The sequence below is a fragment of the Oncorhynchus nerka genome, linkage group LG25 (assembly GCF_034236695.1).
Source record: "Oncorhynchus nerka isolate Pitt River linkage group LG25, Oner_Uvic_2.0, whole genome shotgun sequence".
NCBI lineage: Eukaryota > Metazoa > Chordata > Actinopteri > Salmoniformes > Salmonidae > Oncorhynchus > Oncorhynchus nerka.
In genome coordinates this window covers 49,103,976-49,122,241 of record NC_088420.1, presented here as the reverse complement: position 1 = coordinate 49,122,241, position 18,266 = coordinate 49,103,976, and the positions used below count along the sequence as shown (strand labels likewise).

Below are 18,266 nucleotides of genomic sequence, written 5' to 3'. Positions count from 1 at the left end.
AAAAAAGAGGATGGAGTTGGAAATAAAATGAAATATGTATTTCTGGATGTCTTGAGTTATCTTGTCTAGAAAAGGAATATGTATGTTGAGTAGAGGTCGACCGATTATGATTTTTCAATGCCGATACCGATTATTGGAGGACCAAAAAAAAAAAAACCTGGTGCCGATTAATCGGCCGATGTTTATATATATTTGTAATAAATGACAATTACAACAATACTGAATGAACAATGAACACTTTTATTTTAACTTAATATAATACATAAATAAAATCCATTTAGTCTCAAATAAATAATGAAACATGTTCAATTTGGTTTAAATAATGCAAAAACATTGTGTTGGATAAGAAAGTAAAAGTGCAATATGTGCCATGTAAAAAAGCTAATGTTTAAGTTCCTTGCTCAGAACATGAGAACATATGAAAGCTGTTGGTTCCTTTTAAAATGAGTCTTCAATATTCCCAGTTAAGAAGTTTTAGGCTGTAGTTATTATAGGAATTATAGGACTATTTCTCTCTATACCATTTGTATTTCATATACCTTTGACTATTGGATGTTCTTACAGGCACTTTCGTATTGCCAGCCTAATCTCGGGAGTTGATAGCATTGAAGTCATAAACAGAGCTGTGCATCCCAGCATTGCTAAGAGCTGCTGTTTGAATGAATTCTTACGAGCCTGCTGCTGCCTACCACCGCTCAGTCAGTCTACTCTATCAAATATCAAATCATATACTTCATTATAATATAATAAATAATATGGTAAAATCCGGAAACTATCATTTCGAAAACAAAACGTTTATTCTTTCAGTGAAATACGGAACCGTTCCGTATTTTATCGAACGGGTGGCAACCCTAAGTCTAAATATTGCTGTTACATTGCACAACCTTCAATGTTATGTCATAATTATGTAAAATTCTGGCAAATTAATTACGGTCATTGTTAGGAATAAATGGCCTTTATTCGCAACAAGCCAGGCGGCCCAAACTGCTGCATATACCCTGACTCTGCTTGCACTGAACGCAAGAGAAGTGACACAATTTCCCTAGTTAATATTGCCTGCTAACATTAATTTCTTTGAACTACATATGCAGGTTTAAAAAAATATACTTGTATATTGATTTTAAGAAAGGCATTGATGTTTATGGTTAGGTATATTATTTTTTTCACGAATGCACTTTTGTTAAATCATCAAGTTGAAGTAGGCTGTGATTCAATGATAAATTAACAGGCACCGCATTGATTATATGCAACGCAGAACAAGCTATTTAACCTAGTAATATCATCAACCATGTGTAGTTAACTAGTGATGATGTGAAGATTGATAGTTTTTTATAAGATAAGTTTAATGCTAGCTAGCAACTTACATTGGCTCCTTGCAGCCACAAGGTCCTTCTGATGCTGCACTCACGTAACAGGTGGTCAGCCTGCCACTCAGTCGCCATAATTGGCATCCAAAAAGGCCGATTACCGATTGTTATGAAAACTTGAAATCGGCCCGAATTAGTCGGCCGATTAATCGGTTGTCCTCTAATGTTGAGAATTATGCTCAGTGGTAAAGTAGCATACTGTAAATAAATGATTTGTGTTTCAATATGCAGGTTTTCTATAGCCTCATGTCATATACAGTCATCTCCCAATTAAATATTTTATTTTATACTAATACAAATGCTCGGAGAAGGGGATTTGGTTTAACAACCCCCCATAAGTGTCTTGCTGACATCAAATGTTGGGTGTCTGAATTGTTATTCCAACTCAATGATAAGAAATCCAAGGTTGTTTTATTTGGCCCTGACCTTGCTAGAACCCAGATTTGTCCATCAATGTAAAACCTACGGACAGAAACCATTGTGTCTTCTTTGACTTTGACCCATTACAGAACTTTTTGTACCAAAATTATCGGAACAAATTCTCCTATGTGTAATAAAGTAGTCAATATTTTGTATTTGGTCCCCTATTCCTAGCACAAAATGATTACGTCAAGCTTGTGACTACAAACTTGTTGGATGCATTTGCAGTTTATTTTGGTTGTGTTTCAGATTGTTTTGTGCCCAATAGAAATTAATGGTAAATAATGTAGTGTCATTTTGGAGAATATGTTTCTAAACACTTCTACATTAATGTGGATGCTACTGTACCATGATTACAGATAATCCTGAATGAATCTTGAATAATGATGAGTGAAAAAGTTAGAGGCACAAATATTATACCCCACAAAATGCTAACCTCCCCTGTTATTGTAATAGGGAGAGATTAGCATGTCTTGGGGGGTATGATATTTGTGCGTCTGTAACTTGCGCACTCATGGTAGCATCCACATGAATGTAAAAGTGTTTAGAAGTAATAGGGGACCAAATACTTTTTACTACTTGAATACACATATACTGTAAGTGAATTTGTCCCAATATGTTTGGTCCCCTAAAATGGGTGCTATGTGCAAAAAGTGCTGTAATTTCTAAGCGGTTAACCCGATATGGATGAAAATACCCTCAAATTAAAGCTAACATTCAGTACTTTTATTTAATTGTATTATTTTATGATGTGAAGCACTGTGTTACTTGTATTGAAAAGCGCTACACAAATAAAGTTATTAATGTGGCTTACATAATTGTAAATTAATGGATTTGTGTTTAAAAATGCAAATTTCCTACAGCCTCAAGTTAGTCATCTCCAAAATGATAGTGCCCTCAATCAATAAGCTAAGGACCCTGGGACTAAACACCTCCCTCTACAACTGGATCCTGGACTTTCTGACAGGCTGCCCCCAAGTGGTAAGGGTAGGTAACAACACATCCGCCCTCAGGGATGCGTGCTCAGTCCCCTTATGTACTCCCTGTTCACTCATTACTGCACGACTCCAACACCATCATTAAGTTTGCCGATGACACAACAGTGGTAGGACTGATCACCGACAACGACGACACAGCCTATAGGGAGGAGACCTGGCCGTGTGGTGCCAGGACAAAAACCTCTCCCTCAACGTGACCAAGACAAAGGAGATGATTGTGGACTACAGGAAAAAGAGGACCCGAGCACGCCCCCATTCTCATCAACGGGGCTGTATCGGAGCAGGTTGAGAGCTTCAAGTTCCTTGGTGTCCTGGCACCAACAAACGAACAAACGAACCAACAAACAAACAGGGTCCAAGCACACCAAGACAGTCGTGAAGAAAGTACGACAAAAGCTATTCCCCCTCAGGAGACTGAAAAGATTTGGCATGGGTCCTCAGATCCTCAAAAGGTTCTACAGCTGCACCATCGAGAGCCTCCTGATTGGTTGCATCACTGCCTGGTTTGGCAACTGCTCGGCCTACGACCACAAGGCACTACAGAGGGTAGTGCGTACGGCCCAGTACATCACTAGAGCAAAGCTTCCTGCCATCCAGGACCTCTATACCAGGCGGTGTCAGAGGAAGGCCCTAAAATGACGTTGATCCTGCTGCTCTGATTGGATATAGTGAAGCTGTCTCCGTTCACTTGTTTCTTATTTCACCCGATCTCTTCTGATTGCATATTTCGGTCTAATCATATAAAATAACTCAACAACAATAACTCTTGAACCATTCAAGATAGAGACACCAAACAAAGTTTTACAAGCCCTTTCTATGCTTGACAAGCAGTTCCCTTATTCCACCATTTGGTACTGTGTGTACACACGGCTGTAAGTAAATTTAAGCACACTCAAGAAAACGTTAATATTGATAAATCTCACACTTTGTGTGGAAATGATCCCACGCATGGTTTACGCACAGATTTGTGCCTAAGTATGATTGATAAATGAGGCCCAGGCGTTTACATTTGTTGGATGCGCAATAAAGTCTTTTTTCTGGCAACCCTTCCAAATAGCTTATCGGCATGGAACCATGTTCCAGTGGCTTTAATCTTCTTGAAGATGTTTGAACTTTTACTGTTGAAAAGCGAAGTACACACAAAAAATATGTTTTGAGCAAAATTGTGTATATAGACACAACTGTAAATATCAAGGAGTAGGGCATCCAATAGAGGAGAAATAGAGAAAAAAAGAGGGAAGGCCCACCCCCCTACCTGCACTATAATATAACATACCTGGACAACATATAGAGAGGTGTGTAAATCAGGTGTTAAATTAGGTGAAAAGGAGAATGGAGTGCCACTTGAATTATTACCCTAATAGTGGTAAGTGGTATATTTATAGTTTTTGATATTTGTTTGCACCCACTGCCTGATTTATGGAGTTCAAAAACCATTTGTCTCTTTTCGTTTGTGAGTTATTTGCCTTTCCCCATGGTTCTGGATGACGAATTGATTTGACCACATTTTTATACCCCTTGGAAACAAGACGTTTTGAAGGCCACAATGCAGTTCCTTAAGCTAAGATGAACAAAACAATGTTAATGCGGATTTAATTTTGTTTGATTTTATTTCAAAGAATCTTAAGGGGTGCCAGTCATTTTGACACCCACCTTTTTGAGAATGGTTTTTATTACTTCTCTTTCTTTGATCAATTCTTTTAGCTTAAATCCCCATTGTTTTGAACATACAATATAGTTCAGTATTTGTCTTTATATTATAGAGTATTTTTTGCTCATCTTTATCAAGGTTGCCATTAATTTTGTAGGTGAATGTATACAGTATAAGTAGGTGCAAATAATAATATGACTCTTTTTACCCAATACCACAAAGACAGACTATGTTTAGAGATGGATTTAATGATTAACCCTCCTGTTGTGTTCGTTTCATGTTAATTAATTGTGTTCCCGGTCCAAAATGACCACCCCATTATAGCTGATTATAAATCTATAATAATACATATATTATCACCTAATGTTGTGTTAGATTTTTTTTAATCAACTTAAGTTCATCAACAAGTTTTGAACTTCTATTTGCTATTTATGGCCTGTAGGCCTCATTGACCTGAGCTCATACAACTCATTTTTGAGTTAAAAAAAGCATAATGTATGGATTATTTTTACTATAACAAATACTCAGATGAAACGTATTGTGCTATTTATCACAGACTACATTGTGTCAAAGTTTAACAAGGACTCTCTCCTCACCAGTGTTATGATCAAAGATATGACCAAGAGCCTCACATACAGAATATCTGTTGGTCATTGTGCTGCCACAGAATTAATTGTGAGCAAGGACTCAAAAAAGCTTTGTATACCAGAGCTGCAAGAAAAGTTCTATATATTATTGAAACAATGTTGCGATTGTTTTTGAGAATGCCAACAGGTGTGGTTCCCGTGGGGGAAAGATTATATTGGGGGAAAGGTTCCCGTGGGGGTTTCATGGAAGCCAAGAAGGCGAGTGAGGTGTGTGTGTGTGCTCAAACACACATGCATGTGGGGGTCTGGGAGAGGAAGTGTGTCCATCTGATGAAAAGGCATATGCCTGAACTCATTTTTATACACTAATTGTCGTCTCACCCATTCATTTCTAATGACCGGTCATTTTTATACACTAATTGTCGTCTCACCCAGTCATTTCTAATGACCGGTCATTTTTGACAAGGAACACTACAGGTGTGCAAACGGTAATAAAACACCCAAAATGTAATGAAAATTATAAAAATGTATTTTGTGTGTTCAGATGCCCTGTGTGGAAAAAGTCATGGAACCTTATGACAATCAGATGAAATGAACTACATTTTTCAGAGAGAAAACTTGTAAATTGGTCCAATTCAACCCGAACACAGCAGGAGGGTTAAAAATAGCACGTCAAAAAGCTTTAGAGACAATACTTATCTAGACAAATTGTTACTGGAACAGTCCAAACATTCCAAAACCCAACCAACCTTATTACAGTCTTTCTAACACAAAACAGTTCAAACTGTTCTTTGAATGTTAAACATGCAAATATTACATTTTCTTTTATTAAAACCCATAGAAAATATCCCTTTGGTCTTGTAGTGTAGGCTTTTACATTATATTCTACACAGATAAGTCAATATAACAAATGGTCTCAAATGTCCTGGTGCAGTTTAATGTATATATGGGGTTCTATGCCTAGTTGGCAGGGCCTGGGAGTTACTAGTATGTGAATGTGTTCTCTGTCTTGTAGCCTAGAGTGGAAAGGTTGGGGAGGCATGCATGCTGGATCATGGGGGGTGGGCCACACATGACAATAAGCACATCGTTGGATGCCGGGGGAAGGTGCTCTTTCATCATATTAGCGTTCACAAATCCTGAGCTGTACTTCCAGTCTGTAATCAGAGGAAAGGACACAAGCTGAATTCCAACGCTTTTAATCAACAGATAAGGATCAGCTATGCAGGCCAATGAAATTATAACACCTTGTTAGCGAAGACATGTTCGCTTTCAAATACTTGTTTCGACGTATCACTATGGGTTGAGCCCCTTCCCCTTTATAAGGCGCCACTCGCCCGTCCTCTGGTTATTCTCGCCTCTCTTCCTTGCTAAGATCACTACGCTCCGGAAGCTCTCTTCAGCACAACATGATCCCGGTCTTCCAGCTTTACTGTTTTCAGACTAACCTTTGTGGTTAACGCCGCCGAAAGTAGGACCTTAGCTCTCATCTTTTGTGTTGAACAAACCAACCGAAAGGAATGTTTTTGCGTCGTGTAAAATAAGCTCTTTTGCATTTTTCTACTCATTAAGTCTCTGTAGTAGCTAGCGTCACACGGCTAGCTACGGAAACTTGACTAGTTCTCGCTGAAAGGCTTCGCTAAGCTGGATAGCTCACAACAAGGCCAGCAAAACCACCAAACTAGCTTTTCTACCTGGAAAGGTAAAATTTCTAGCTCACCTCTCTCGTTCAGGTCAACCCTCGTTCCCTTGTGCCGTGTTGACTAGACTGACCATTCTGGCTTCACAGCTCGACGATTGAGAGAAACACTTTGTTTGTCGAAAGATCAAACCCGAGTCCTGCACGCACTGTAGGGAATTTCCTACTACTGACCTCAGCCTTCGAGCGGGGAGGCTACCCCACGACCCCAACCCACCTGGGCCGAGGTGATGGATACCTCGGCCCAGATGACCTCCACCAGCTGCTTCAAAATATAGCCGTGGGGGAAGGAGACGGGGACCTCGTTATCGACGAGGGAAATGACGATGGCATGGCTAATCTCCGCCCTCAGTGGAGCATCGTTGCCTGATGATACATTTGAGCTGCAAACAGGCAGAGGCCAGGTTCCATATTTAGTGGCCCGCAAACAGAAGCTAGACAACTGGGGACAAACCTTCGTCTAGGAGGCTAGGCACTTTGCTAACATGGACGTTAAGGACATGGAGGAGCTGGGCTTTGGCAAACCTCTGGTAGTCTTCCCAAGGAGAGTAGTGCCGGTCAGTTACGAGGCACTGGGATTGAGGTGGTTGGCCAGTGACGGCTCAACTACCAGACATTTGGCAAAACCAAGCTCCTCCATGTCCTTGATGGTCTACATGTCTGCGGCACATTCAGTGTGGGCGTGGAACATAACGTCGCTACTGTTGGCTTACCAGGATGATTTGCTGCTAGAGATGGGCACGTGTCCAGCCTCCGGACAAAGAAAATGCAGATTCCCTTGATGCTCCTACCGCCATGTGACAAAAGTGAGAACTTCACAAGAAGGAAAGTGAAGCCTTCAACTTCTGCCAGCCCCGCAGACCTGGGTACCGTGGCAACCCATTCTACCCCTCCACGAGCCAAGGCTTCGTGGCAGGGAGAGGGCAACACACTGGCACCAGGGTTTTCCATGGTGCCAGTTGGATACCACGAAATTAAAATGTAAATAAAATAAAAATTCTCTGCTTTCAAAAGCGCAAGGAAGACAGGCATGCTTGAGAATAACCAGAGGGGCGAGTACAACCTAATAAAGGGGGAGGTGCTCACTTAACCTGTCTGTCTCCGAAATACATTATGTGAAAAAAATCCCATAGTGATACATCTCACTCGTATATCAGAGAACTGTTCTCACTGGGAACTGTGAGCTTCCTTCTTGTGGAACTAATTAACGAGTTCCAGGACAGACAATTAGCCGTAGCTTCATTTGCATACTGTACCATACGAGGGAGCTACAGTATGGTGGGTCACAGGGCAAAACATAATATAAATAGAACATTAAGATCATAGTAATGTTGGGATATGACTGAAGGGGGAAATGGTTTCCATTGATTCAGCTTGCAGTTTACTGTACAACAGTAACAATTTAATAAACCAGTTGAAAAGGGTTGCTGCAGGTGCACCTTTTGGGATTTTTTTGTTGTTCTTGTCACCATACAAAGGGTATTATAATATGGTAAGACAGCATGGTAAAAAGGATGTATTGCCGTTCAAAAAGGACGATAGAATGGCATTAGCCCATGACAACCCCGTAGCTTTCTCTTTGTCATTATGGAACACTATGGTCTTACCCTGTGGAGGCTTGTCCAGAGTGTAGGACAGGTTGAGTTGGTCAGAGTGACTCTTCAGCACCTCCTCTAGTTCATCCCGCAGTAGGATATCCTTGTCAGTCTGGGGGAGAATCATCATTAGATTAAGGTTTACAGGTGTGACATATGTATGCCACTGGCGTATGTCATTGAGTTTTGTTAGACCATTCTCAAAGGTGACACTGGTCTTGGTTGTCTATCATCAGATGATTGTCATCGATTTTGTATTCATTACAAGCTTTGTGCCCACTTCATTGATAATCCACCATGATGGTTCATAGTGTGTGGGATATGACTCAGGTTCTTCCTCAGATTTGGACAAGAATCCACACTTCCCTGTGCACTGGTGCGACTGACCTGGTTAGCAAATATGAGCGAGCACTTGGTGTTGTCTGCAGGGTCTCCTGTAATACTGCGAATCAGCTGCAGCATGGGGGTAATCCCTGAAAAAGCACCAGGACATTTATGACAATTTATCATTTTCACGTCTGCTTCCCAGAACACATGAATTGTGCTGAAACAGTTACACAAATCTTGTTTTCATCAAGAAGAAAAAGACATCTCATTCCGAAAGATTTATGCTACCCACATATTTCTGTATAAATACATGACACGTACATTTTAAAGATATGAGGTCCATACCTGTTCCACCAGCGATCATTCCAACATGTTTAAACTTGCGGACCTTGGCCTCAGACTTCTTATCAGGTCGAATGGCAAATTTGCCTTAAAATTAGGAGAAATCTGTTTAAAATTAAGTCAATTGAGAAAGGGCTGGTGCATTGTAATACACTGCCCTCTGTTGGTCACAAAATGATAATATCATGATGAAACAGCATAGTATACATGACTAGAATGTCTCGATCACACACAGACACACACACACCATTTCCTGTGTATACAAGGAGTCCATTGGGTCCTCTGAAATCTATTTTGTCCCCAATGCTCATGGCGTCCAGGTACTGGGACATCTTTCCTCCGCCAGGATAGTTAGGATGAGTGTTTTTGTAGTACACCTTGGAAAACATGGGCACAAGTTAAGATCAATGTCAAATGATGAATAGTCTTACAAGTCATTCAACTGATTGAAATGCAATTCTAACCATTCATACACATCCATCCATCTTTATGGTGTCAGATCCTTGCTGTTATATTGTAACAAGTCTAAACAAACTCAAATGATCTGTTGAATAAGAGTACCTTGACCACCAGGTCCACAAAGCCCTGGTCCTCATCACTGGAGACAGGAGTGTAGGCCCGGATGACCAGGCTCCCATTCACCTTAGCTGACAGGTACACATGCTGTCCTGGATGGGCGGAAAGGGTACATGGGGTGAAAGGGGCAGAAGCGGGATAGTACTATCTTCTCAGTCAGCTCTTGCTGTATTTATAAGTCCTGATATGCCCAGATAAGTAGGTCTCTGGCCTGATAGGATATCGGTGCTGTTGCACTGCCTGATGAATGAGGTGGGTGTGTAGTGTAGCCTCAGTACCTACTGGCAGTCCAAGGACATGTGTGGGAGAGGGAAGGCCAAAGCGAAAGCGCTTCGTATCATGGCTTATATCCTGCGCAGAAACAGCAAAATGGGAGTACTGTAACTTTTCAGCCATTCAAAAAGCTTTGTGGGTGGGAATATCCTGCATTTGAATATCATTGGCAGACAAAGTTAAAAGCAGCTTAAAGGTAAACTTGAACTATTATTTCAATCAATCAATTATTTGTGACAATCCTGTGTCAGAATCAGAATTATCAGAATGATTTCCTTGCAGGTATAGGATCATACTAACTCTAAAACAAGTAGAGAAAGGCATGCAACTCTAGGCGAACCTCTTTCTCTATGAGTGGCAGTGGATATTTAACTGTAGAATCTTGTAGTGTCTGTGGAAGCGGCTTCTTCTTCTTATCACCTCGGAGGAGGAAGTAGAGCCCAGAGAGGACCACCACAGACGTTCCAACCACAACAGGTACTGTCTGCCAATCAAAATCATGGACAACCATGAATACAGAATACGGTGGAAAACGCAGTGGACTGACAAATTCACTCCCCTATGTATTTATTTGGACAGTGAAGCGAAAACATTGAATTTGCCTCAATACTCCAGTATTTTGGATTTGAGATCAAATATTTTAAATGAGTTGACAGTGCAAAATGTCACCTTTTATTTGAGTGTATGTGGCAAATAGGAAGAATGGAAAGAAGTGGCAAATAAAGTAGAGTAAAGAGTAAAGACTCATTCTCACCAGACTCTCCATGACGGGTAAGTGCGTGTCAGGTGTGTTGCTCTCTGTCTGCCTCTGCAGTGTGGTCAGTGTGATCAGGATCCAGGCAGTGAGTTTGGGCTGAGCTAGGCTCTGACCCTGGAGTCAGACCTTTGCACCAAGGACACCTAGGGGAGGGGGGAGCCAGCTGGAGGAAAGGTAATAGAGGGCTGACGGACCAATAGGAGAGAAGAAATCACTATGACAAAGCCATGACGACGCACAGCTGAGTAATCCATACACGTAGAGGTGAATGGTCCAAAATCACGCCACTCTCAGATCACTCAGAGGTTGGGACACTGGTTTAGAAAGTGTGTGTGTGTGTGTGAGACTGTGTGTGCATGTGTATGGTCTGATCAATGAAAATAGCCCCAAGCAAGTTTATGACACTATAGCACACTTAGGCTTATAACTTCTGGACTGTTGAACTAGATTCATGCAATTAATACAGTGCATTCGAAAAGTATTCTGACTCCTTGACTTTACACATTTTGTTATGTTACGGCGTTATTCTAAAATGGATTAAATGATTTGTTCCCCCTCATCAATCGACACACAATACCCCATAATGACAAAGTGAAAACAGGTTTTTAGAAATGGTTAATCATTTATTACAAATAAAAAACTGAAATACATTATTTACACAAGTATTCAGACTCTTGGCTATGACACTAGAAATGGAGCTCATGTGCATCCAGTTTCCATTGATCATCCTTGAGATGTTTCTACAAAGTGATAGGAGTTCACATGTGGTAAATTCAACTGATTGGACAGGATTTGGAAAGGCACAAACTTGTCTATATAAAGTCCCACAGAGTAGCAAAAAGCAAGCCATGGGGTCGAAGGAATTGTCCACAGAGCTCAGGGACAGGATTGTGTCGAGGCACAGTTTGGTGACCAGGAACCCGATGGTCACTCTGACAGAGCTCTAGAGATCCTCTGTGGAGATGGGAGAACCTTCCAGAAGGACAACCATCTCCCCAGCACTCCCCCAATCAGGCCTTTATGGTAGAGTGACCAGACGGAAGCCACTCATCAGTAAAAGGAACATGACAGCCCGCCTGGAGCTTGCCAAAAGGCACCTAAAGACTCACAGACCATGAGAAACAAGATTATCTGGTCTGATGAAACCAAGATTGAACTCTTTGGCCTGAATGTCAAGAGTCACGATGGAGGAAACCTGGCACCATCCCTACGATGAAGCATGGTGGTGGCAGCATCATGCTGTGGGTATGTTTTTCAGTGGCAGGGACTGTGAGACTAGTCTGGATCAAGGCAAAGATCAACGGAACAAAGTACAGAGAAATCCTTGATGAACACCTGCTCCAGAGCACTAAGGGCCTCAGACTGGGATGAAGGTTCACCTTCCAACAGTACAAAGACCCTAAGCATACAGCTGGATTGGCTTCGGGACAAGTCTCTGAATGTTCTTCAGCCAGAACCCGGTCGAACATCTTTGAAAGAGACCTGAAAATAGCTGTGCACTATTAAAATCAGATTGAAAAAAACCTGGATAAAACTACCCCTTATGGAAAAGCGTACTGTGAAGAGACACACAAACACCCACACATACTGTGTTATTGTTGTATGGTGATATTGAAGGCTCAAACCACCCGGTTTATACTGTACATTTTATGTAGTGGATATGTAATGGTGTAGTAATGTTATATGATGTAGTTTTCTTTTTTTGTATGACGTGCCTTAATGTGGTTGGACCCCAGCAAGAGTAGCTGCTACCTTGGCAGCAGCTAATGGGGATACCTAATAATATACAAAAATACAAAATAGACTACTGTTCTTATTTACATCATATACAGTGCATTCGGAACGTATTCAGAACCCTTGACTTGTTACGTTACACCCTTATTCTATAATTGATTAAATAGTTTTTTCCCCCTCAATCAATCTACACACAATACCCCATAATGACAAAGCAAAAAAGGTTTAGAAATATTTTCATATTTATAAAAAAAAAATATTAAAAAAAATAAATCACATTTACATAAGTATTCAGACCCTTTACTCAGTACTTTGTTGAAGCACCTTTGGCAGCGATTACAGCATCGAGTCTTCTTGGGTACCACGCTACAAGCTTGGCACACCTGTATTTGGGGAGTTTCTCCCATTCCTCTCTGGAGATCCTCTCAAGCTCTGTCAGGTTGGATGGGGAATGTTGCCACACACATTTCCAGCAAATATTTCCCTGATGTGCAGACATTTTAATGAGGTAATGTCATATTTATACATACACATAACCCGTTTCCACTTCAACTTTTAAGAACAACACTCATCGTGCTAAAGTTACCTTTTTGCTTTGTCATGGTGTCTGTATGTACCTGTCTGACCCTCCCACGATGAGACTATGCAGACCTGGAAGGGTGGGACTTCCTGTCCCGAGCAGGACAGATAGGACTGGGCTTGCTCAGTGAGGAGCAGCGGGGGTACAGCTGTAGCTGTATGTCAGGTCAGCCACCAGGGGGAGACTCGTTGGGGCCTGGTGACAGATGGAGTATACATCACGAGGCGATGGCTCCCTCTGCTGGACGTGCCAGTTCTCGACGGGCTCTCCGGCCAGGACTATTTGGGGCTGCTTGTGGTTGGTGAGTAATCAAGGGCTGACTGCTTACCAGCTGGACGGGTCCCATAAAGCTGCCAGAAGGGCAGCTCACGGGAGAAGAGACTGGGGAAGAAAGGTTACTCCTGTATAGTTGGACGGTTCCAGAGGTAAAAGGAGGGAGTTCAGTTTTTGTTCCCCACAGGATACAGCAAGACCCAGAGCCCAGAAGACGGTATCCCGGAGATGGTCTCATGGGGGAGACCTTTTCTTTTGTTATTCAAATAAAACACCCTTGAAACTGAGCTAACCCTACTGTCTGATCTGTGTAAACGTTTTGACCAAACCCCCTGGTCTGCCACAGTATGTATGTGTGTTTGTCAAGTGGGGGGAGATTGACACACTGAGTAAGGTATAGGAAGACTGAGGATGCTTCCTACCTGGTTCTTTGGGTCTCTACCTGGTGTTATGATCTGTTTTTATGAATATTCATATTCATCTACGAAAAAGTAGAGGGCAGGAGTTTTCAAACTCTTCAAATACCCCATTTCTTTTGCACTAAATGAATATAATACTATAGGATGTGTGTTATCTGTTTTTATGAACATTTTCACCTATGAAAAAGTATAGGATATGTGTTGGTGTGACACTCACAGGCCTAGGAGGACCCAGGCAGGCTGGATAATGGCCCCAGTGCAGATATGTTCAATGTCCAGGCTGAGGCGCACCTCTCAGGGCCTGGAGTGCCATGACGCCCTCTCCCTCCAGAGACTCACTGGGGGTTGAGGCACACAGACATGAGACATTCCACACGAGTCTGAGAGGTCACAAACACATGTGCAGGCACGCAGGCGCACACACATACACACACAGTTACACTCCCCTCCGTGTGAATTTGGACAGTGTAGCAAAAGCTTGGCTCTATACTCCAGCATTTTGGATTTGAGATCAAATGTTTCATATGAGGCGACAGTACAGAATGCCCCCTTTTATTTAAGGATATTTTCATACATATCTGTTTCGCTGTTTAGAAATGTCACTTATTGTACATAAGAATATAATATGTTTCTGGACACTTCTATGTTGATGTGGATTCTACCATGATTATGGAAAATCATGAATGAATTGTGAATAGTGATGAGTGAGGAAGTTAGAGGAACACAGATCATAACTCCCAAAACATGCTAACCTCTCACCATTACCAATAACAGGGGAGGTTAGCATTTTTTTTGGGGGGGGGGGGTATGATATTTATGCCTCTAACTTTCTATGCTTTAACTTTCTATGCCTCTAACTTTCTATGCTTTAACTTTCTATGCTTTTTATGCCTCTAACTTGGAAAAAGTCAAGGGGTCTGAATACTTTCCGAATGCACTGTATGTTGTGTTATTAAGCTATTTAAAACTAGAGTTGTTGAAGCGTACGGCTGCATTTCAGATACATTTTGGTACATTTGATTGTTGCAGTAATAGGACCTATATGTCTACAGTACCAGTAGGACATTTATTAATATTCTGTCTGGTGCTGTAAGTGTTAGACCGAGCGAGAGCTGGTACTGGTCCTAATGATTCGACTGCCCCACACAGTGTTGCCAACTCATTTTCAGGGTAAATTGCTGGAGGCAGGTTGATTTGTTGCTAAATGACTTTGTGATGTCATTGCGTGATAACGTAAAACTGCGTCATTACGTAGAATTCACAAAGTTACTCAAACTTTATTGAACTGACGTTCCTCACAATGCACTTTTGCAGCCAGGCACTTGTGTTGTGACTGAGTGTGTGAAAGAGAAAATCGTTTTTGTGTCATTTGGAGGGAAAATGCGTGCATTTTAGCATTTGAGTCACTTTTCAAAAGTTGCTAAAAGTTCCAAATAAATTGTTTAAAGTAGCTAAATTTGTTGCTAGGTGCTGTTTGAAAAAAAGGTTGCCAGGGTAGTCTGAAAAGTTGCTAAATTGGCATTACTGCCCCCACATTGAGAGAAAGAACTACGGATTTTGAGGCTCATTTGAATTTCTTGGTTGCGACAAAAGAATGATACATTTATGATCCAACGTCTGTAAACATCAATTGGTCTCGTTCTCGCTGCTGTGTTGAGAAGCATCAATAGTGAATGGACAGATGAGACACGTCCACAGCTTGGACCAACCAGAAACTGGGAAAAGGCCAACCTACATTCATTTAGAAGGGTGTTACTCCAAATGGACTTTAAAAGTTAATAAACAAACAAATGTTTCGTGTAAAGCAGTGTTGCAGTACTCGAGACCACAGAGTGTCTCCATGTCGGATACATTTGTACTAGGTCTTGGACAGTGAAGACTCCTAATTTCTTCCAGAGACCAGCGGAGTAAATAAAACTCTGAATTATCAGCTTCCATTCCCATAAAACAGTTTAGCCAGGCCAAATATATACACTCCTTTCTTCAAACATTAATACAGTATCTTAACAGCCTTTACATATATTTTATAGACATGTTTGCGAACCTATAGGCCTTCAGTGTGTGACAGTTTTGTGATTCGGAAAGGACAGCAACAGTAATACCCATGCACTCATGTAGGAGAGCGCACTTTTTGTAAAACAGTGGGCATTGCTTATACTCACTTCTTAATCTCTACTGATGCGTATCAAAGTAGTGTAAGATGATGTAGTACAATAGAGAAATCTGACCATGAGGCTACCTAACACTCCAGGTAGCCGGTAGGTTAGAAAACACGTTTAAATGTATGATATATACCAGTTATCGCTAACTAACTCAACAAATCGGTATTACAAAATTACAATCATGGTCTTGAATTGGACTTGCATTTTTCTTGTCTCGGCCTTGGACCCCTCGTCCCCCTCCCGGTCTTGACTCTGTCTCCCCCCCTCTCGATTTGCTCCAGTCTTGGTCTCGAACACACTGGTGTAAAGATTGGAAGATCCCATAGAATCAATTGTATTCTTCTGTCTAACTGTTCAATTTACAAGTATAGTATCCTACTTTAGAGTATATTTTATTCTATTGATAGGAAGGAGCTTTTCCAGTACCATTGTGCATCCTTTTCAGCAAGACCAACCTACACATGAAGTGCTTAAACCAGGAAAAATGTGCAGTTTTACAGCTAATGTCCTGCAATTCTACACATTTTCCATTTGTTGGAGAGAAATGTTTACAGTTTTTACTATGATATCTGAGTGAGAGTGACTAACAAAATCAATGGGGGCCCCACAGTTGGAAATTTGAACATGATTACTTCAAGTTTAGTTTAATGAAGGCCAAGTGCTCTAATTTTCCTGCCTCATGATGCCATCTATTTTGTGACGTGCACCAGTCCCTCCTGCAGCAAAGCACCCCCACAACATGATGCTGCCACCCTGTGCTTCACAGCTGGGATGGTGTTCTTCAGCTTGCAAGTCTCCCCCTTTTTCCTCCAAACATAACGATGGTCATTATGGCCAAACAGTTCTATTTTTGTTTCATCAGACCAGATGCCATTTCTCTAAAAAAGTAGGATCTTTGTCCCCATGTGCAGTTGCAAACCGTAGTCTGGCTTTTGATGGCTGTTTTGGAGCATTGGCTTCTTCCTTGCTGAGCGGCCTTTCAGGTTATGTCAATATAGGACTTGTTTTACTGTGGATATACATACTTTTGTACCCGTTTCCTCCAGCATCTTCACAATTTTTTCAATATTATTATTTTTTCTTCTGAGGTCTTGGCTGATTTCTTTTGATTTTCCCATGATGTCAAGCAAAGAGGCACAGAGTTTGGAGGTAGGCCTTGATATACATTCACAGGTACACCTCCAATTGACTCAAATTATGTCAATTTGCTTCTAAAGCCATGACATTTTCTGGAATGTTCCAAGCTGTTTAAAGGCACAGTCAACTTAGTGTATGTAAACTTCTGACCCATTGGAATTGTGATACAGTGAACTATAAGTGAAATAATCTGCCTGTAAACAATTGTTGGAAAAATTACTTGTGTCATGCACAAAGTAGATGTCCTAACCGACTTGCCAAAAATATTGTTTTTTTACAAGAAATGTGTGGAGTGGTTGAAAAATGTGTTTTAATGATGCCAACCTAAATGTATGTAAACTTCCGACTTCAACTGTGTGTGCGTTTGTGTGTGTGTGTACTGTAGGTGAGAGATCTTTCAGCTCGAGTTAATGTTTTGTTCATTTATATTTCAGCCTCTATTACAATTATTCATGTGGCTTAAAAGTCTTATCAATTTGGATAGGCGTCTTGACTTATTGCTCTTAGGATCAGGTTCTGTAACCATCTCCTCTCTTGCTCCTTCTGTCGTATAGGCAGAAACTCAAACAGGATGTTCCAGTGACGAGAACCATTCAACGCTGGTCCGACCAATCGGAAGCCACGCTTCAAGGTTGTTTTGATCACGTGTCCTGGAATATGTTCCGGTCAGCCTCAGAAAACAACATCGACCTATACACTGAGTCGGTGAGTGCGTTTATAAAGTGCATTGGAGATGCTGTACCCACTGTAACTATTAAAACCCTACCCTAACCAGAAACTGTGGATAGATGGCGGCATTCGGGCAAAACTGAAAGCGCGATCCAATGCATTTAACCATGGAAAGAGGTCTGGGAATATGTCTGAATATAAACAGTGTAGCTATTCCCTCCGCAAGGCAATCAAACAAGTGAAAAGCCAGTCCAGGGACAAGGTGGAGTCGCAATTCAATGGCTCAGACTTGAAACGCATGTGGCGGGATCTACAGGAAATCACAGACAACAAAAAGAAATCCAGCCACGTCACGGACACCGACGTCACGCTTCCAGACAAACTAAACACCATCTCTGCCTGCTTTATGGATAATACAGTCCCACCGTCGCGGCCCGTTAACAAGGACTGCATACCCCCCCTCTCTCTTTCGCCGTGGCTGACACGAGTAAAAATATTTAAACGTGTTAACCCTCGCAAGGCTGCTGGCCCAGACGGCATCCCTAGTCGCGTCCTCAAAGCATGCACAGACCAGCTGGCTGGTGTGTTTACGGACATATTCAATCACTCCCTATCCCAGTCTGTTGTCCCCACGTGCTTCAAGATGGCTACCATTGTTCCTGTACCCAAGAAGGCAAAGAACTGAACTAAATGACTACTG

At 41.5% G+C, this 18,266-nt stretch overlaps 1 protein-coding gene across 1 annotated transcript; it reads right to left on the bottom strand.

Annotated features, from left to right (window-relative positions):
• Positions 1–5,534: 5,534 nt before the first annotated feature.
• LOC115109621 (NADH-cytochrome b5 reductase 2) lies at positions 5,535–15,956 on the bottom strand. The gene is made up of 9 exons (XM_029634771.2): positions 10,590–15,956; positions 10,176–10,319; positions 9,841–9,913; positions 9,548–9,654; positions 9,234–9,363; positions 8,990–9,073; positions 8,705–8,790; positions 8,330–8,429; positions 5,535–6,180 (listed from the first exon to the last, which is right to left on the bottom strand). The coding sequence occupies exons 1-9, from the start codon at positions 10,599–10,601 to the stop codon at positions 6,008–6,010; spliced, it is 909 nt and encodes a 302-aa protein (XP_029490631.1). The 5' UTR covers positions 10,602–15,956; the 3' UTR covers positions 5,535–6,007.
• Positions 15,957–18,266: the final 2,310 nt, after the last annotated feature.

Bases quoted from the DNA above. Each gene is read 5' to 3' on its own strand.
- LOC115109621 (XM_029634771.2), bottom strand. The intron at 9,914-10,175 runs GTTCGCCTAGAG...GTTTCTGCGCAG, and splicing joins TGCCACTCATAGAGAAAGAG to GATATAAGCCATGATACGAA. The intron at 8,430-8,704 runs GTCAGTCGCACC...ATTCTCCCCCAG, and splicing joins CGCTCATATTTGCTAACCAG to ACTGACAAGGATATCCTACT.